Here is a 21,327-nt window from a genome sequence, read left to right as displayed (position 1 = left end):
GAAGGAAGGAAGGAAGGAAGGAAGGAAGGAAGGAAGGAAGGAAGGAAGGAAGGAAGGAAGGAAGGAAGGAAAAGAATGAAACAAACCAGGCAGAATGTTGCACACCTATAATCCCATCATTTGGAAGGTGGAAGCAAGATGATCAGTAGATCAAAGCCAGTCTCAGCTGCGTAGCAAATTCAAGGTCAGACTGAACTACACAAGACCCTGTCTATATAATAATAATAACAATAATAATAATACTTTAGTGAGAAAAAGACAAATATATTGTCCAAAATAACAAAAAAAATAAGTAAACCTTTAAATAATGCATTGTCTCTTAAAGGAGTTATTTGTAACTTAATGTAAATCAAAGAGCTAGTATTTTTGAGAAACACACTTTTGTTAATGTTAATAACACTAAAAGCTAGTTTAAAACAGAAAAAAAAAAAAAGCTAATGTTTCACACTAACCTTTTCCATGTGGGTTTTCTTGACGTCTGAAGCACGGCTGTGTTTGTCAGATGATGACGAGAAGAAAAAGAAGAACCTGCTGGAATGCGAGGACTTGCGTTCTGTGGATGTGTGCTTTACGTAAGACCAACTACTATTGTAAAACTCAAAGTTGAAATCATTATTTACTTTGACCTGTAAGGAAAAGAAACGTTTTTACTATAAGTCCTTGGTATATATTCAAGGTGCTTTTGTTGTATCATTCAAGATGCATGCTTTCTTCACACAGTCTCCCACAAATACCCACCTTTGCACTTACACAAAATAACTATGACTCAAAAAGTCAGGCCTGTTTATAGAAGCTGTTTGTTCTAAGAAAACTCTGCTGAGCAGGAGCTACAGGATCAATAATGGCTACTCCAAGCAATTCACAAAACACATTTGTATACAAACATATTCCATTTTCTTTACTCATAATTTAACCCAGAAGTGAACAAATTCATACAGCTATACCAACAGAGAACTTGAAGCATTTGGCTCTTGATTTTCCATATTGAGAAACAAAGAAACAAATAGGTGATGGGAAACAATTAGATCATTTGGATTCTGTGACATGACGCTAGTTAAAACTTCCTGATTCTGCTGAACTGATGAAAAAATTCAATTATCTTTTGCCAGTGTTAAATGATAGAAGAAAGGACTACCCCACAAGAATATTAAAACCGACTACACCCCGCCCCTAGAGGCATTGCAGGTGTGGCTGCTGTGTCACACGTGTGTCAGAAGGTGGCAGAGAGGAACGAGGCTACGCTCTGTCTTCTGCCCTGTGAACATCTGAACGATTAGTAGCCTCACACTCCCTGGAAAAAGAGAGCCTGAGATGACCATCAGTCCAGCTGTATGCAGGCCTAGATGGGCTCCCAGGATGGGGAGCAAGCTGGAGATGAGATGAACCTCATCTGGGGCTGAGAGGTCAGGAATAGGGCTGTGCGGACAGGCCCAGGAGAAGAGCAAACCCAAGACAACCACCAGTCTGACACCATGGGACCCAGACAGGATGCTAGTCTGAGATGCCCACCAGTGCAGTGCTGTGCAGGCCTGGGGGTGGGAGGGGAGGCAATACCATGCTTGAGATGACTCCTAAACAGTGACATAATGCACAGGTGGAGCCTAGCTCTCCTGAGACCACTCCTGAGAGAACCCTAGACACTCAGAGACCCCAGGTGCCACTAAGAAAAGCAAGTAAGTGGTGGAGAAATGGAAGAGAAAGATACAGGCACAATGAAGAGGGGCAGAACTGGAGACGCAAAGGTAGTGAGGAACACCCTGATATAAGTAGCAAGTAATGCCAACTGGGACCACGGTGGGGTCCTGGCCTGTGCTGCCACTGGGGGCCATGTCTGGATCCATACCCCTGCAACAGCAGGGGTCTGTCACCACCAAAGGCCAGGTAGATGTCCCCAGGAGATGTTGATGTCTGAGGGCTATACAAAATTGGCCTTATCCCTCACCTGGGCTTCATGGGAGAGTTGACTTGAGGGTGTGAAAGCAGGAAAGATGATCCTACCCCTAACCATCTGTAGTACTCAGAAGAGCAGGTTTTGCACATTGCCCGAGAAGAACAGTATAGCTGGCCCTGGTTGCACAGGTTACAGATGAGCCAGCTGCAAGGGTATGAATGTGAGAAAGCTGGTCCTGCCACTTGTCTCCCCTTGCAGTGACATAGACGAGGAAGAAATACTCTCCTCCTCCCTCACCCTTCACTGCCTGTGGCAGACAGAGGACTTGGCCCTGAGTCATGAGGGCAGGAGAGATGTCCCTGCCTCTCACCAGCTGCAGCACAGGGCAGGCTCTGTACCTTGCTTGGGAAGCAGGGTAGAGCTGACCATGGCCAGGGGGGTGCAGGCTAGCCAGCCTAAAGGGCATGTGGTGACATGGGCAAGGGAGAGATACCATTCCTCACTGTCACCTCTTGCTACTTACAGTAGGAAGGAGAGATAGGCCTAGGATCATGAGAGCAGGAGAGCTGTCCCTGCCCCTCACCAGCTGCAGCACTTTGTAGAGTGGGCAGCATAGTAGAGCCAGCCCTGAACATGGGAATTGCAGGTGAGCTGGCCCTGAGGGCATGAGCACAGGAGAGCTGACCCTGACTCATGTCTGCTACAGAAGAGGAAGAGATGCCCTCCTCCCATCCCTCAGCCCTCGTCACCTACAGCAGGCGGGAGAACTAGCCTTGTGGTCATGGGGGTGGTAGAACTTGGCCATGTCCCTCACCTTCTGCAACATTGTGTAAAATGCAACTGTGCGGACTGCAACCTGGGCAGCTAGGTAGAGCTGGCCCTAGTTTCAGGGATTGCAGGTGAGCCAGCCCTGAGGGCACAAGAACTGGAGAGATGGTAGACTGACCAGCTCAGATACCTCTCAGGACCAGATCTAGGGCTTTGAATTGGCCCAGCTCGATGCCTACCTCATCAGTGAACTGCTGCAGTACGTGAAGGGGCTGGTTCTACATAAGCAAAGCTACAGGATCTCCATGACACAGGGTAACAACAGGATATCCAAGAGGAGTCCCGGTGAGGTTCCAGTATTGACAGTGTAGCAGAAGCCAGAGGCCTTGTGCCAGACCAACAAGTCATTGCAATGATCATTTGCAAGTAGGGAAGTGTGGACAAAAGGGTACACTGTGGGACACACAGTGACACACTGTAACAAGATTTTTTTTGTTGGGGGGTTGCAAGGGTGGAGGGTAGGTAAAAGAGAAGGGAGAGGTGAGTGGGATTGGGGTGCATGATGTGAAATTCACAAAGAACGAATAAAAAAAATTTTAACACTACAGGTTAGTCACATGTGGCAGAGAAGTGCCTTTAGTGGAGAGACGAATGACTTGTCTGTACTTGATTTTTTTTTCCCTTGCACCAAAATGGTATGAGCACAAGAGCTGGCAAGTGTCATAAACAGAGCAAAAATCCTGTGGAAAGCATGATGGGGAACACTTTAACCTGTCTCCTGTGTAAAGGGTACCCAACATCAAATCCAAACAATCTTAATATATAACTATAGGCACTATAGAGACTTAGTTTATTGATATTCTAGGCAACAAATCAACTAAAAATGTGAGTTCCCATAGCATGCTAAAGAGCTTCCTTTCTCAGTTTCTAGTTTATGAAGCAGGCAAATTGGAGTTCCCCTTCCACAAGCATTTTTATTTCACACACATCTGTATTTATGATCAAAGCATTAATAAACACCGACAGAAAAGATTAAAAACGATGAATTCCTAAAGCAACACTGAATAGTATAGAAAATGATGTACCTATCTAAATGATGTTTGAAAAGGTAAATATTTGTAATGTTGAATTCAATGGGGGAAAAAAAGAAGATATGACTATCAAATTTTTACTATCATGAAATGGTACCCCTTTTCTCCAGGAGAAAAAAAGATCAAAACTAAAACAGACCAAAGTACCAAAAAATATTACAACTTCAACACATGTTAAAAATTATGAATGAATTGAAATTTAGGTTCTGTAGATCAAGGAAACTAATCAACAGAGAGAAAAGATGACCTACTCAATCACAGAAATCCTAGCTATAAAACTGACAGGGATTAATATGTAAATTCTATAAAGAACTCAACAAATTTAACATAAACACACACCAGAAACTCTAAAAAAGAAATCTGTGATGTGGTAGATATAGGCAGGAAGAGATAGCAGTAGTGAGAAATAAATGAGTGCAACCACTATGGAAATCTGTATGGGCATTCCTCAAAAAAATTGAAAATTGATCTACCATATGATCCAGGTATGCCAATTCTGGATATATAAACAAAGGAATCTAAGTCAGGGTACTTCAGAGATACTCAGCACAATTGACAATGTCAATTATATTCACATATGATTATATTCACATAACCAAACTATGGAATCAGCCTAGAAGTCCATCAGAAGATGAATGGATGTAAAAAATGTGGCATATACAAATATATATGTACAAAGAAGCCATAATGAAACCTGTTTTGTATGCTAAAACTCAAAGAAAATATGTACTCTTTACATTATACTTAGTATTTTTCAATAAAATAATGAAATTATGTCATTTGCAAAAAAATATGTAATAGATAGATATACATAAATGGAAGTGGATATCATTGTTAGTGGAATAAGCCAAACTCAGAGAGTCAAATGCTGTGTTTTCTCTCATATGTGGAATCTACAGTTAAAGATGATAGGTAGATAGATGACAGATGATAGATATAAGGATAAATATATAACAGATAGATGAATAGATAGATAATAGGTGTATAGATTAGATTAAATAGATAGAAGATAGATAGATAGATAGATAGATAGATAGATAGATAGATAGATAGATAAATAGATAAATAGATAAATAGATAAATAGATAAATAGATAGATTAGATAGATAATATGTGGATAGATTATAGAGATAGACAAATAACAGACAGATGGAAAGCTAGATAGATAATAGATTAGATGGAGAGCGAAAGAGAGAGATGTATAAATGACAAATGAGAGAGAGGAGGGACAGAGGAAATGAAATCAGAAGGCTACTTGGTGAAAGGAAGGACATCAGTAGGAAGAAGGAACACAGGAGGTAACATAAGTGAATAGGAGTAAAGCAAGATGAAGATACATATGAAAATATCATGATAGAAGCATTGAGGCTCACATGGGTAATATGATTCATCTGAGACTGAAGCTACTTTGTGAGTTCCAGGCCAGACTGAGTTAGAGTAAAACTATCTCAAAGAAAAACTAAATACAGAGAGAAAGAAGGAAAGTATAATCAAACATTGTTTCATATGCACACATACTAAATGCAGAAAACAGAAAATATTTTTGTTGTTGTTTGGTTTGGTTTTCAAGACAAGATTTCTCTGTGTAGCCTTTAGCTCTCCTGAAACTCACTCTGTAGACCAACTCAGAAAGATATGACTGCCTGTGCCTCCTGAGTGTTGAGATTAAAGGCACCACCGCCTGGCTGAAAGTATGGGTTTTAACATGGCTAATTTCATAAGAATATTATTTTCATTATGTACAACTACACAAATATACACACAGAAAAATAAAATGAATGTGACAGTTTTCCCAATCACTACATTGTTTCTGGACCATTTGGTTTCCTATAAACAATATTTATGTTATTTTATTTGCATTTCTTTTGAGAAATAAGAATCTAATGCCAAATTTTCTGCTTCTTTTTCCCCACCTTCACATCTACAATTCAAATCTCGGATTCTTGATTATGTAAATACTACTCTTGGCTGCTTTAGGGCAGTCGGTTTCTCCTCACTCTGTAGCCTACACATGGCAGTAGAATTTTTTTCCGAGATAGTGCAATCTTATTAATTTTCCCTCTTCTACCTGAGGTATCAGATTCTCCAAATCACTAATTAAAACATACAACACATCACCATCTCAAGGTCTTTTGACTCTTAATTTATTATTAGCACACCCATCATTCAGCATCATAGAGTCCTGTTCTTCAGTTTATTCCCTCTTGGTATTAGTACTTTTTTTAACTGCCTTTCCATTTGTTTAGACTTCATAGCTCTTCCCCTAGCAGTGTCTTCTCCCTGAAAAACCACGTCCTGTCTTCTTGGTAAACTGTATCTTTCTCTGGCCACACCAAAAACTTCTTCATAGTCATCAAAAACTCTCTTCCTTCTTTCCTCTCTTCTTTTTCCTCTCCTTTTCCTGATCATCCATAGCCTTCATTTCTTATTACAGCTGGCTTTAACTGCTCTCAGTTATTGAGAAGTGCTCCTTACCCTACTATTTTTTTTCACTTTTTCCTCTCTCCTTCTTCAGTCTGTCATTCCCATTACAACTAAAGCTATTATAAAAGCATAGTGTGAATATTTATAGTATAAGCAGCTATGATTATAAATACATAGATAGTGAGCTATACGTATATATCACGTCAAGTCAGTATTGGAGCCTGGGGCACACTCATGTTTGACACTGAAGTGCATTGAGTTTCAGATATTTTTTATCTTAATATATTTGCATATATAATGAGATATGTTGGGAATGGGACAAGTTTGAACACAAAATATAACTTTGTTTCATATATACCTTGTACACATACTCTAAAGTTAATTTTATATGGTATTTTTAGTGTTTTGTGCATGAAACATAGTTTCAGTATGTGGACTTTTCCACTTCATGTCACTATTCCAGAAATTTCAGATTTTGAATTATTTTAAATTTGATATTTTCTGAATAAGTACAATCAACTTTTATAAGAAAAGAAAAACATCTATGTGAAAGGAATATCCATGTGAAATCTTTAGAATAGTGCCCAGAATATAAAAGTTCTCATGTGAGAACTATTTTTCTCACTGCCCAAATTATTTCCTATTGGAAGGTAGATGAAGCAGTTTTAGGAATCATCCTCACATAGACAGAGGAAGCAGAGTCTCAGATTATGTAGCATTAAAGTTGGCTTTTTCGTTATTCCTTTCTGTGTGTACACATACAGATTATAAAAGATCATACGTGCTTTATGTTTCTTAATATTGATGTTTCAAATGAATTCCAAGCCACCCTCTACCCTATGGAGAGCTGAACAAACAGTGAGTGCTGGGTCCATCTATTTGAACTCAGGGAGACTCTTGCCGCCCCATCCCCACATCTGCATTTAGCATTTGGATGACTGGCTCACTGCCTGTTGCTTCCACCTCACTTCCCTCAGGCTAGATTTGCAAATCATTACTATTCCACACTCAGTAACAGGCTATAATTTCCCTCAACTTCTGACAGACACCTTCACTCTAAGTGATGGGAAAGGCATTTCAGATGTCAATCCCCAAACCAAGCTGTGCTGAGGAAAACGGATGTGAAGATCACGTTGTGGTTAATGCATTCTCCTCAGAAGCCACAGACTTGTAGCAAATCTACCTTCCAACTGAATCAGAAATATTCTCCCTCATTATTTCCTCTTCTCTGCAGTGTTCTAAAGTTGACCCTTCTGAAATTTATATGCAATTTCTCTCCCCTATAATTATAAAAGAATTGGTAACATATCCTTCCAGAAATAGAAGTTGAATAATAATTATTAGTACCTGCATGCACATATTTCACATTCCCTCTCCTAGCCAGGGGTTAAATTATAACATATGTTATTCGTTATACAGAATTCAGAATTGAAAAAGAAATTAAATGCAAAAAAGGGGAAACAAAATATAATAGAAAAATAAAGAGGGCTGCAGAATCTGATTCACTGGATCCAGGTTACACTGTTTTACCATGGTAATGTGGAATAAGCTGAAGTCCTCCAAACCTCAATTTATACATGACAAAATAGCAAAATATTACCTTCCAAGATTAGTACAAGGATTTAACCTACACCAGGTGCCTAAAAGAGAGCAAATATGAGATAGATATTGAAACCTTGGTAACTACAGTTGTTCCTCAAATCAGTTTAATGCCCCTGTTGCTTGGCTCTATAACCTTTTTTAGCATGTAAGTTAGGGGTTTTATGATGGCATTACCACACATGAGTATCATGCACTTGTGTTACATTCATCCCCTCTATTATTTGTTTTTATTTCCCTTTTACTCACTGCCTTCCCTATCCCTGGTACTCCTTCAGTTCCATAATTCAATAAGTACTCACAGCAACTAGCTCATTCCACTATAAACCAGAAGTTGATGCTTAGCATTCATAGTCAAAGCTGCTTCTATAGAGGCTAATCTGAGGGAAGAGAGGTCCTCTGTATCAACACCAGTCATTTTTGTTTACAAATTGGAAAGTTAAATGTAGTCATAACTCAACTGGAAATGCAGGAAATTCTGAGATAAGGGAAGAAAAGGAGTAAGAAGGTAGCTTTTGGAAAATGAAATCAACAAAAAAGATTAAAACAGAATGAGAGCAAATCTCCACTTTGGTAAGGCTGTGAAGAGAGTTTGGAAGGTCAGGATATGGGCTGGGATGGGTACATGTGTTCAGGGAAACCCTCTTCCTCCACCCAAATACTCAGGAAAGTATCCAAAATCCTAAAGAATTCTATATGAGCAGATTTGGTGGTGGTACCAAGAAACAGGTGAGCACAGCAGGGGCATCTGGGGAGTAGAAGCTTGGAGCAAAAGGATGCTCTGATCAGAAGCAAAGGTGGAGAGTCAGGTAGTACCCACATGGATAGCCTGCACCCAGGACCACTCATCCACACTGCTGCAGAACATAAATTAGCACAGCCATTTGGAATAGTAGTAAAGATTCGTTGTGCAGATCCTGTGAAATGGTGATTTGAATGGCAACTCATTTGTGTAAGATTCATGCATAGGAATGTTGAAAGCATTTTCATCAGAAGAAAAAATGGAAACAAGAATAAAAAGTCCATATTCATTAACATGAATAAATCTTAAAAACATTTTTGCAGGAAAAAATAACTCATAAAATAATTAATATTATGATCCTTTTTCTATAAATGACAAAAGCAGGAAAAACTAAATCACAAGCATTTCCTTACAGACACCTATAAACATGTAGACACACACTTATAATATAATGTTATATTCTATATCATGTATCATATATTATATATAAATTTTATATATATAATTTAGATCAAAACAAGGAAATTATTAGTACAAAATATGTGACAGTGGCTTGCTGGGGGTGAGAAGAAGGTTATCAAAGATGAATGCTTTGGAGCTTCTGAGTCACTGGATATAGTCTGCTTCAACATGCGGATCATAAATATTCATAAGCACTTGCTTTATTGGTTTTCTTCCAATGCAGACAGATGTTATCAGACTCCTTGATAAATATACTTGCTTCACAATTTTAAAATAAAGCGTTTTAAATGAACTGCCACTGCGCCTGAGTAAGGAAACCACTGTAAGTAGTCATAGCAGACCCTTGGATGTGAATACCAACATAGGGCATGATAAGCATCCTGAGCTCACCCGACATGTGAGCTTAAAGGGCATAGCAAAAGTGTTATTGAGCTGCATCCTGGACTTCAAGAACATGGATTCTTTTTAAGTATACATTAAAAAAAAAACATTTATGAAAACTTACCACCTGAACTAAGGGTAGCTAGGACTAAATGCATAAGGCCTGCATAAGATCCAGCAGCCAATTTGGGGCATTTCAACAATTCAAGAGAGGTCTGACTGCAGTCTCCTCCTTGAGTGGAAATCATTCTTTCCTAACACCAGAACACCCGAAAGCACTCATAAGTCAGGTTTTCCATGAACCATTTTCTGCTCTGTGTTTTTTTCCCCTCCATATTTAGGTAACAAAGAAATCTCAAGCTTTTCAAGAGAAGGAAGTATAGCTTTTGGCTCTCTGATCTTTTTAACACCTAGCTGTGTATATCTCTGGATGAATGAGTGAGCATGATCAAAGCCAATCAGCATGTGTGGAGACAAGTCGGAAGAACCATGGCGTCCTAATTAGCTGATAAGGCTGTGAGCTTGTGGAGAACAGTTAAAATTACAAACATGTGAACCTGCTTGACAATAGATTTTTCAGCTTGTCATCATTTGGCCTCAGCGAAGTGTTTCCCTTAGTGTCCTAGGCGGTTTATCAGTCTGTACAGTTTGTCCTGTTTTTTATTTGTTTTTGTTTTTTGAGACAGGGTTTCTCTCTGTATCCCTGGCTATTTTGAAACTCACTTTGTAGACCAGGCTGCCCTCGAACTCCCAGAGATACACCTGCCTCTGTCTCCTAAGTGCTGGGGTTAAAGGCGTGCACCACCCCCTCCCTGCTGTACGTTTGTTCCGTAGATTCCTCAAAAATCATCCTCTTGCTCAAAACAAATGACCTCCTATATAGAAAAAGACTTTCTAATGAATAGTAAAAATGTTTCCCAGAAACCCAGTTAGATACATCTGTGAACTATCTTAGCATAACAGCATCCCCCACACTCTGAAAAAAAAATCTTGTGACTTAAAACGAGATAACCAACTAGGGTCAGATGGAAGAGGAGGACCTCCCCTATCAGTGGACTTAGAGAGGGGTAGGGAGGAGATGAGAGAGGGAGGGTGGGATTGGGAGGGAATGAGGGAGGGGGCTACAGCTGGGACACAAAGCAAATAACCTGTAAAAAAAAAAAAAAAAAAAAAGATCCAGCAGCCAAAACCTCAGGAGGAATAACAAACGGGCTCATCAAGTCTCACCCCTGCTTGGGATGCTGTTGGCAACTGATGGCTGCAGGGGCAGGTCAAGTTGATTCTCTCCAGGAATATGGACCCTGAGAGGCTACCCACGCTCCATTCAATGGCTCCACACCCTACACACACCTGTGCACACACCCGTCACACACAGATAGAACTAAATGGACTCAGTGGTTTGGTTTCTGTTTTTTCTAACAGAGTACATGAAGTCAAGAGGCATTTTTAAAAACATTCAGTGTTTTGTTTTTCTGTTTTTTGTTTTTGTGGTTTTTTTTTTTTTTTAATTATACAGTGTTCTGCCATACACACTAGAGGAGGGCACCAGATCTCACTATAGATGGTTATGAGCCACCATATGGTTGCTGGGAATTGAACTCAGGACCTTTGGAAGAACAACCAGTGTTCTTAACCTCTCATCCACCTCTCCAGTCCAAGTCAGGAGGCATTACAGGGATTAGATGAGAAAGGAATGATAATATCAAAACACTATTATATATTTATATATCTATATCATGTATATATGTATATAAATATACATTTATATTATCTATGTATATATCATATATACATAATATATTATGAGTTATTTGTTCTTTCTAAAATGTTTTAGCAGTTATATATATACTGTACATATAATTATATATAATCTATAGTACTATATATTACACATTAGGGCCATAAACAAATTCTCAACAAACACTAAAATCTTGGCGTATATAAACAATGATTGCTGAGAAGTCACTGAATACAATTAATCAAATTGGAGTCATTAAGTACCTGAAATGTATAAGAGAGGATATTTCCACTTAGTCTGTAGAAATCTTTTCCATCCCCGCTGAACACTTTCCTGCACTGGCCACCGAAACTTTTGGTGTTGAGGACTCTGTTCCTAAACTGGCCGGTAAGCGCGTTGTAGCTGTGAGGAGAACAGAAAGGAGGAGGAGGAAGGGGTGAGGGGTGGCAGTTAAAAACCAAACCTAGTGTGTGCTGGGGAAAAAACGATTAAAGGCTTCCAGCAATCAGTCATTAAAATCCTCTACAGTTTAACACCTGAGAAGCTACAAAGAAAGGAACACTACCTAATGCTTGCCACACTTCGGCCAGCTCCTCCTGATGCTGAAGAGCCAACACTAACAGCCGAGAAGAACCAACAAACATCCTATGAGCCTGGAGAGCAAAAATTTGGGAAGCATTGGCCTTGGTAGTTATGGCAACGGCTGCTTTAGAATTGATTCTATAGATAAAACCAATACAGTTAAGGTTACTGGGGAGGAGAGGTTGCTTTCTACAATGAGTTTCCAGCTGCTTCTCTTAGCATGCTAAAGCATATTTGTTAAAGTAACTGTGCCCTGGTTTTCTGTTAATAAACTTGAAGATAGTGTAGGACATTATGTATTGATTTTTCTGATAGATTACTTTAGAAACTAGAAGCCAAGAATTGACTTAATCCTAAATTTATAAAAACATTAATTGATAGTTTCTCCTCTCGTGTTCAACTATGTTATTCTTCTCCTTCCCCCCCTCTCTCTTCCTGTCTCTTTGTTTCTCTCTCCTTTTTCTCCTCCTTTTTCTCCTCCTTTTTCTCCTCCTTTTCCTCCTCTTAGAGTGACCAGCGGCGCAGATTTGCGCCTCCCAGGCATGAGAGGTTTCCCTTAACGTGAGACTTTCAGTGCTGCATCCAGGTATATCTGGAACAACAGCTCACTCTACATCTTACTACATGTATCTACAGGTACTCAGCTATGAATTTTTCATTGGAGCAGGATGTGGCAAAGAAATCTGAGCTAATGTAGATGCCCAGCTACTGGGTAACTTATTATTAGACTCATCAAACCATAAAACAGACCAAAAGTAAAAACTACAACCCATTGGTATTCTTGGAAAGCGACCCAGTGCCTTACCCGTTGCCAGTGAGTTCTACGTTGGGAGGAGGTTTATCAATGTCACAGGAGGGTTTGCTTTCCGAGGACTCACATCTGTCCTCATCAGCCCCATCTTCCTCACAGTCAGAATCCCCATTGCAAACCAACGACTTGCTGATGCACTGACCTGAACAGGAGAGAAGCACTCAGAAAATCTCAAAGAGGCAGAAGAAAAAAAAACACAGGCTGAGATCACCCCAGCACTGCACTGATAGAATACTGTGGGTTTCAGACAAAGCCTCAAATTATCTACAAAAAAAAACTAGTGATGGCTTTGGTCACCATTTTGAAGCACACATAACTGATTTTCACCTTTCCCAGGTGCAAATTGAAAATAGACCTGAACTCAAGAGTCCAGAGTCAAAGCCAGAATCATCAAGCATTTCTGTCTACATCCTCCAAGTTCCAACCTGGTAAAACCAACTGATGTCGGAATCCTCAACTTTTTACTTTGTTTCTGTAATTGCTAAACAAGATGTCAAACTTGTGCTTTTCTTGGTGGATTAAGTTGTGTAATTTTTGAGAGCAAAGAAACTGGATCAGAAGATTGAAACTCAGCATTTTTCAGCTTCTACTTTGTGGAAGACTTCCTGGTGCTGAGAAACAAATATGTATGTTATAGTCATTGCTAAACTTTTCATATGCTGTATAATCTGCTAGTAAGAACTATGAAGACAGGAGCCATTAGAAGACGGCACCATGGTTATGACAACTCAGAATACCAAAAAGCACTAGTGCAGTGTTCTCAACCTGAGGGTCGCAACCCCTTTGGGGGTTGAACAACCTTTTCACAGGGCTCTCATATCATATCCTGCACATCAGATATTTGCATTATGATTCTAAACAGTTTCAAAATCACAGTTATGAAGTAGCAACAAAAACAATTTATGGTTGGGGGTCACCACAACACGAGGAACTGTATTAAAGGGGTGCAGCATTGGGAAGGTTAAGAACCACTGCAACTGCACTAAGGGTACCAGATGATCTTGGTCCTGTCTTCCTCCCCAGCATCATCCCACCCTTTTCCTCACTAGCTTCCTATGCCCTCTGCATATCCGACCATCTGTATGAACACAGGTCTAAGTTTCTGTAATTTCAAGATTTAATACATCATTTTCTCTGTCTAGAAGAATTTTCTCTACTCCTCTCTGATGTGTCTTTCAAATATCAAATTCATTGTTATCCCTTTTTGGAAACTATCCTTATCCTTTGGACTATGAAGAACATCCTCTAATTCTTCAGAGGATGCTTTGTGCACGGGCATGTTTACAGTGTAGCATGTAGCTCACTCTATGCATCACTCAAGGCAACACAGCAAACATCTATTGAGACTCTGCCTATGTACCAGGCATTCCCCAGGAGAAAACAAACAAATAGAACTTATGTCTACAAAAGTTCAGAGAGATGTGCCAGTCACCAGTTTGGATTGCAGAGCGTGAAAGATGCACAGTGAACAGACAGAAGTGATTTGTTGATTAATTCTATCACCTGAGGGATTATCAAAAGCTTCCCAAAGCAACCATCACATGATTTGAGTTTTCAAAATAAAATAGGGGCTTTACCAGTATTATTTAAGAATAACTATAGGCCTTAATGCACTTAGTGCTAATGGAGATGTCTTTATCAAAGCTTTCTCCTCAAGGATCATGGATCTATGCAAAAAAAGGAGGTGTGAAAAGATCACAAGAATTAGATATGATGAATGACTCCAAGAATTTTCCAGGTAGAAAAAAAACTAATACACATGTGTATATGACAGCAAGCACAAGACCGACACAAGCTCATGTCAAATGGGGTCCCACGGCTGAGAGGAAAAAGTGGACACAAGACGCTTTTTGGAATTTATACCCACTACAGTGGAGTGATACTGTGTGTATCAGCCACACAGGACAGGCCTCAGGAGTAGTTGACCAATACTAAGAGGAATTCTGTGTTTTCCTGTGTCTTTTTCTGTTGTTGTGGTTTTGCAGATTTTAACTTTTTAAAGTTGTTTTTTTTTTTTTTCCCTTGGTTTGGGATTGTTTTATTTTGAGAAAAAAAGAACATGAAATAGCGTAATGTGGGGAGGTAGGGAAGATCTGGGAGGACTTAAGGGCAATTTGATCAAAATATATGAAAAATATTTTAAACAATTGTAAAAGAAAAATTCTCATACAGTGATTCTTTATCTACTAATCTGGCCATAGAACTCCAGTATATTTCGGGATGTGGCAGTGCACACCTTTAAGCCCAGCACTATCGAGACAGAGATAGAATTCCTGAGTTCAAGGCTAACCTTATCTACATAATGAGTTCCAGAACAACCAGGGCTACACAGACAAACCTTGTCTCTGAAAAAAAAAAAAAAAAACAACACTTCAGCACATTTTATTTTGCTGAGTGTGGTGGTGCACACTTCTAACCTCAGCATTGAAAAGGTGAAGAAACAGAAATTCAAAGTCACTCTCTTCTACATAGAAAATTTAATGTCAGCCTCACCTACAAGATACCACATCTCATATATACATCTGAGGCTGTTGGTAGTTATAGTTCTATCAACATGCCAAAGAATGTCCATGCTTTTATAATCGGATGTTTCTCTTGCTTTTGAATGGATGATATATAATACGTGGTTTATCTGATTTTTGTGGTTAGCATACCAATAAAAATCTTGCCTATTCTTGGGTTAAATTAATTTGGAGGCCAATATAAATTCAAACAAATATGTATCGAGCATGTTAACAAGTAATATTTGAATTTACAGTCTACATGCTGAGCCCATGGAAAACAAATTACCTGAGAAACACCTAAACCGTTCCCCACAGCCCTCTTCGGTTGGACAGCCTCGTTCGGGGTTGCAGGATTGGGTTTCGAAAGCACTTCCCACACACGGATGGCCTCCATATTGCCCGTAAACAGCCACCGAACGCCATCGAGTCTGTACACAAGCAGAAGATCTCTTTGTATTTTATATTTTAGATATCTCGAGTTTTCTTGAGTGGCAAAATCTGACTTCAATTTGGGAAATGTTCATGTTTCCCAGTAACATGTTCTGGCATGGTACAGAAGTAAAACCTACATACTCAATGAGCACACAGGTTCAATGACGGTTGAATACCAGCTTCCAGCTCTATATTTACGGTCACTATTGAGTAAGGGAAAAAAAAAAAAAAAACTTCCTGATGGCTCTTTGGAAAAGTAACTCGAAAAAGTAAACATATTACAATACAGAATAACATTTTGGCTAGAGGTATATTCTGCGAGTTAAGCAGAAAAAAATATTGAAATGCACTTTGTTGGAGGAAAGGAAAGGTTACAAGGAAAGGGCTTAAGATGAAGTGAAGTTAAGGAAACGTTAGTGAACATGATAGTGATTAACTTGAACTGGGTCTTCCAGGAAAAGAAAGAGAGAGAGAAGGGGAAAAGCCCAGAGAGAAATGTACTGATAGAGAGGCCAAGTTTACAAAATGACCATGAGCAAATCAAATGCTGAGGGATGTTAACAATGAGATTTTACTAGCTGATGGAGAGTTATGCTCTGAGAGGAAAAATACGTTAAAAGTAGACTTCTTTTAGAAAAGAAGAAAATGGAAGAAGTTCCTGAACTAAATGAAAAATTCATGAGTAGTCCTAAAATTTGTTTCGTCCACATTCAGTGTGAAGCCCTTTCAGCTGGTGGCCCTCCTCCTTTACTTGCCCTCTGGTGCTGTCTAGTCTCATGCTAACTTGCACAAGCTAGAGTTATCTGAAAGGAGGAAACCTCGATTGAGAAAATGTGGTCCTGAGTTCTCTAAGAAAGCAGACTGAGCAAGTCATGAGAAGCAAGCCAGTAAGAAGCACCCCTCCGTGGCCTCTGCATCAGCTCCTGCCTCCAGGTTCCTGCCCTGCTTGAGTTCCTACTCTCAATGCTTTTGATGATTGTAAATTCCGTTTTTATTTCTTCATATGTTGAGGGAGAGATGAGAGCCATACACAAGCTCTCAGAGCATTTCTGTCTCTGTTCTAACTATTCCTCGGCCTAGGCCTCGAAATTTCTAGCCTTCATACATTCTAATCTTCTAAAAGCCGGGAACTTGAAGGCTTCAGCTTCCAGCCTATGTCAGCTAACCTAGGCCTAGAATGTTTTCCACCTTCAAGACTTACTGCTGAATAAGCTCAGGTCTTTCTACACTCTGCCTGGCTGGTTCAACTCAGCTGTTCTGGCTCAAAACTCCTCTCCTAGCTGACTGATTCAAAGTGGCTTCTCTCTGCTTCTCATTTAATTGCTTTGCTTGGAAAAACCAACTCTGAACTCCATGAACTGAACTGCACTGACTGAACTGACTGCATGAACTGAACAGAACTGCAAGAATTCATCTGCATTCAACTGAACTGCACTGAACTCAACTCAGCTTTCTTTCCCTGTGCTGCTCTTAAATAATTTTTTTTTCCCAGAGAGCTGACTATTTCTACATATCTAAATATATCCTGTTTCTGACTCATCCTGTCAAATCTTTCTTTGATTCATTACTGTGTCTGCCCCTCAATTAGACTTCATTGTTTTGGGATTAAAGATGTGTACTAAAGGAATATCTGTATTCCATCCAGAGCGATTAAAGGCACGTGTTATGTCTGCATTCCAACTGAATTACACAGACCTAAAAGGTCTTTGGGTGTGATCCCTCCCCAGAGCAGCCAAGTTGCTGGATTAAAATTCTTCTAGAGATAATGAGCTATTTACAGAACTCTGAGTAAGGTAAACCCTTTCCTCCCCAAAATGCTTTTGGTCACAGCAATAATAGCACTAATTAAAGTAACCCTTCTCTATTAACAAGAAGTCCATCTGTTTCCAGAGAAGTCAAAGCTTTTGTGACAATCAACAGAGAAAAATAAGCATGCAAACCAAAATTTAATTTATTCATCCATCTTACATCAGTCTGGAAATGGGTGCCACCTGGGACAAGTATAATTTGGACTCTGAGTGAGTTCTTATCGGCTTCAGCCTGGCTGTGGCACCTTGCATTGCAGTCAAGAGCAAAGCTGTATGAAATGGGACCAAGTAACGTTCAAAATGTTTTCTATTTTTCACTGATGAAGTATTGCCAAACACGTAGCCTATCAGTCTGCCCTTTTCTGCACTCTGAACACAGATTGTGTACTTCACACAGGGATGTTTTCCCTTCTCCATATTGCCGACCAGGATGTCCATTCTCCACACAGTCATAATCACCTCTGACACTTTTTCATTTTCACCTTTCTCTTTCTGAATAAAAATTGTGTTTTATCAACTGGGATATATCCACTACACAATGACATTCATCAAAAAAAATTTTTTTTTCTTCCATGAAAAACACACTATGTCTGTCTTTCTATTTAGAATTCATTGTTTGGCTTTTAAATTATAAAAATGATGTGTGCACTTTCTGCTTCTTTTACTTTACCCTTGTTTCTCATGTATTTTTCCTATGTAATCAGAGTCATCATCTGTTATGCTTGCTAGATGCCAAGTTTTTCATTTGTGTAACTTGTTTTGAGAATAGTACTCATATAGATAATAAAAGAATGCTTCATATTTTTTTTTAAATGATGGCCAAATGGTGTGGTTCATACCAATAATCTCAGCACTTGAGAAGCTGAAGCAGGAGGATGGTCATGAGTTTAAGACCAGCCTGGGCTACTGAGTAATGTTTTGTATCCAAAAAAAAAAAAAAAAAAATGATGATGATGATGATGAGGTTTGGAGAAAGCTCAGTAGCAGAGTGCTCATATAGTGTGTCAAAGGATATGAGTTTGACCACAGGTACTACAAAAGAAATGGGTGGAGAAAATGGTGCTGAAGAGACTTCAAGACAAAAATCATCTTCTGTGATACAGTTCTTATTTTATGCCTGATTCTAATCAAAAGACCAAGAAGCTGTTGCTTTTTGCTCTGTTTTCTTAACAATTTAAATGGGGTGGCAAGATTGCTCAGTGTTTAAAAGAACTTGCTACCAAGTCTGATGATCAGAGTTCAGTTCCTAAGACTTGCATGAAAAAGAAGGTGACTGACTATTACAAATGGTTCTCTGATCTCCATATATGTTCTGTAGGCAACACAAGTCCATACACATATATATGCACAAATATATTTTTTCATTTATTATTATTATTATTATTACAATTTATTCAATTTGTATCCTGGCTGTGGCCCCCTCCCACGTTTCCTCCTAATCCCACCCTCCCTCCTTCTTTTTCCCTAGTTCCTCCCCTAGTCCACTGATAGAGGAGGTTCTCCTCCCCTTCCATCTGACCCTAGCCTATCAGTTCTCATCAGAACTGGTTGCATAGTCTTTCTCTGTGGCCTGGCAAGGCTGCATCCCTCCCCCTACCACCACCATAGGGGAAGGTGATCAAAAAGCCTGCCACTGAGTTCATGTCAGAAACAGCCCCTGCTCCCTTTACTAGGAAATCCACTTGGAGACTGAGTTCCCTTGAGCTATATCTGAGCAGGGGGTCTAGGCAATCTCCATGCATGGACCTTGGTTGGAGAGTCTGTCTCTGCAGGACTTCTGGGCCCAGATTTCTTTGACTCTGTTGCTCTCCTTTTGGAGCTCCTGTCCCCTCCATGTCTTTCTATAAAATTCTTTCATAAAATTCCATGCATTCTGCTTAAAGTTTGTCTATGAGTCTCAGCCTCTGCTTTGATACCTTGATCAGTAGAGTCTTTCAGAGGTCCTCTGTGGTAGGACCCTGTCCTGTTCCCTGTCTTGTCCTGCTTCGAATGTCTATCACGTTTGCCCTACATTCAGTAGGGCAATTCATTCAGAGGCTTGGGCAAATTCCCTAAAATCAATCTGGTGCTTTCTCAGAAAATTGGGAATAGTGTTATATCAAGATCCAGCTATACCACTTGTAGGCATATATCCAAAATATGCTCAACTATACAACAAGGACATTTGTTCAACCATGTTCATAGCAGCTCTATTTGTAATAGCCAAAATCTGGAAACAACCTAGATGTCCCTCAATGGAGGAATGGATACAGAAATTGTGGTACATTTACACAATGGAATACTACTCAGCTATTAAAAACAAGGAAATCATGAAATTTGCAGGCAAATAGTAGGAACTAGAAAAGATCATCTTGAGTGAGGTAACCCAGAAACAGAAAGATACACATGGTATATACTCACTCATAAGTTGTTCTTAGACATATAATATAGGATAAACATACTAAAATCTATACTCCTAGAGCTGGAGAGATGGCTCAGAGGTTAAGAGCACTGTCTGCTCTTCCAGAGGTCCTGAGTTCAATTCCCAGCACCCACATGGTGGCTCACAACCATCTATACTGGGATCTGGTGCCCTCTTCTGACGTGCAAGTATACATGCATATGTAAAATAAATCTTAAAAAAAAAAATCTATACTCCTAAAGAAGCTAAACAAATAAAATGTAAATATAATAAAATGATTAAAAATAATTTAAACTTACTTTAAATGTATAATTTATCTAAACTGAACCATTTAAAATATTTAGCCATTCAAGTGCTCAGGACCTTTAAAACAAACATTGTATCCTAAAAAGATTATGGTAACATATGACTGATATCTTTGTGTAAAAATATTTATTAAAATTTTATTTATAGCTTAAAAATGGATCCAGTATGTGGGATGTATTGGATCATCAGTTTGAGACCAGCCTGGGTTACATAATGGGATTCTGTCTTAAACTTTAAAAAATTATAAACAACCAAATTATCAAACAACATAAAAATGGGTAAGTTGCATGATTATATTTACAAATGAAGTTTACTATATGTATTCCAAGGACATGCTGATACTTTGCTTAGGTAAACTAATACAATACAAAACCATGTCCACCCACAAAACCTTCGGCATACAATCTGTCCAGCCTGCAAGGTGTTCTAGGATAACAGTTCACAGAAGTTACATGAGTGGCCAACCAATGTGTTATTTAACTTCAGGCCCAAGCTAGGAGAGGGAGCCAGGCTGCCTGGATGGCCAAGAACCAGAGACTGGATAGCCCAGAGGCCTAGGGTTGAACCAAACACAACTGGCCAAAACAAAACAAAAACAAACAAATGAAAAAATAATGAAATGTTTCCTAATGATGTTCTGCTATGCTCCCAGATCGGTGCCTTGTCTAGTTGCCAATAGAGAGGATTTCTCTGGCAGATGGGAGCAGGTGCAGAGAGTCTAAGTTGGACATCCCCATTGGAGCCTTCCCCGAGCCCATGGAAGAGGGGGAGGAAACAATTTTAGGAGTCAGAGGAATGGAGGACACCAGGAGAACATAGCCTACAGAATGTTAAGCAGGGATCACATGGGCTCACAGAGACTCAAGCATGGGGCCTGCAGGGGTCTGCACCAGGTCCTCTGCATATATGTGATGGCTGTTGGCTTGGTGTTTTTGTAGGACTACTAACTGTGGGAGCAGATGTGTCTTAGAATCTTTTGCCTGTTTTTATGATTCTTTTCTCCTATTGGGTTGCCTTGTCCAGCCTCAATATGAGGACTTTTGCCTTGTCTTGTTGTATCTTGTTTTGTCATATTTGGTTGTCATCTCCTGGAGGCCTGCTCCTTTCTGAAGGGAAATGGAAAGGAAATGGATCTGGAAAAGAGGAAAGGTATAAAGAAGGTGTCCGGGGGCGCTGGGAGGAGTGAAAAGAGAGGAAACTGTGGTCATGATGTACTGTGTGAGAGAAGAATCTATTTTCAATTTTTAAAAATCACTTGAAATAGTGATAATATTTTAAAAACTATAAGCAGAATTGAAAATACAGTACTCATGAATGAAATGCTCAGAATATAATAAAATGATGTTAAAATAAAATAAAGATTATAAACACACAAGAAGTAAGCTAG

At 39.4% G+C, this 21,327-nt stretch overlaps 1 protein-coding gene and 1 pseudogene across 1 annotated transcript in view; one reads left to right on the top strand and one right to left on the bottom strand.

The window, feature by feature from the left end:
- C7 (complement C7) overlaps nucleotides 1-21,327 on the bottom strand; it is a 70,684-nt gene that overhangs the window by 41,335 nt on the left and 8,022 nt on the right. Inside the window, exons 4-7 of the mRNA XM_055601016.1 lie at nucleotides 15,280-15,421; nucleotides 12,484-12,631; nucleotides 11,360-11,498; nucleotides 453-626 (exon numbers count right to left, since the gene is read on the bottom strand). Of these exons, the coding sequence (XP_055456991.1) occupies nucleotides 453-626; nucleotides 11,360-11,498; nucleotides 12,484-12,631; nucleotides 15,280-15,421 (603 nt within the window). The remainder of the gene's footprint in view (nucleotides 1-452; nucleotides 627-11,359; nucleotides 11,499-12,483; nucleotides 12,632-15,279; nucleotides 15,422-21,327) is intronic.
- On the top strand, nucleotides 1,164-1,289 carry LOC129671970 (small nucleolar RNA SNORA17; annotated as a pseudogene).

Source organism: Psammomys obesus, unplaced genomic scaffold (genome assembly GCF_907164565.1).
Source record: "Psammomys obesus unplaced genomic scaffold, mPsaObe1.curated_primary_1811, whole genome shotgun sequence".
Classification (NCBI taxonomy): domain Eukaryota; kingdom Metazoa; phylum Chordata; class Mammalia; order Rodentia; family Muridae; genus Psammomys; species Psammomys obesus.
Note: the sequence above shows the minus strand (reverse complement) of the source record. Positions and strands in the feature narration are given on the sequence as shown.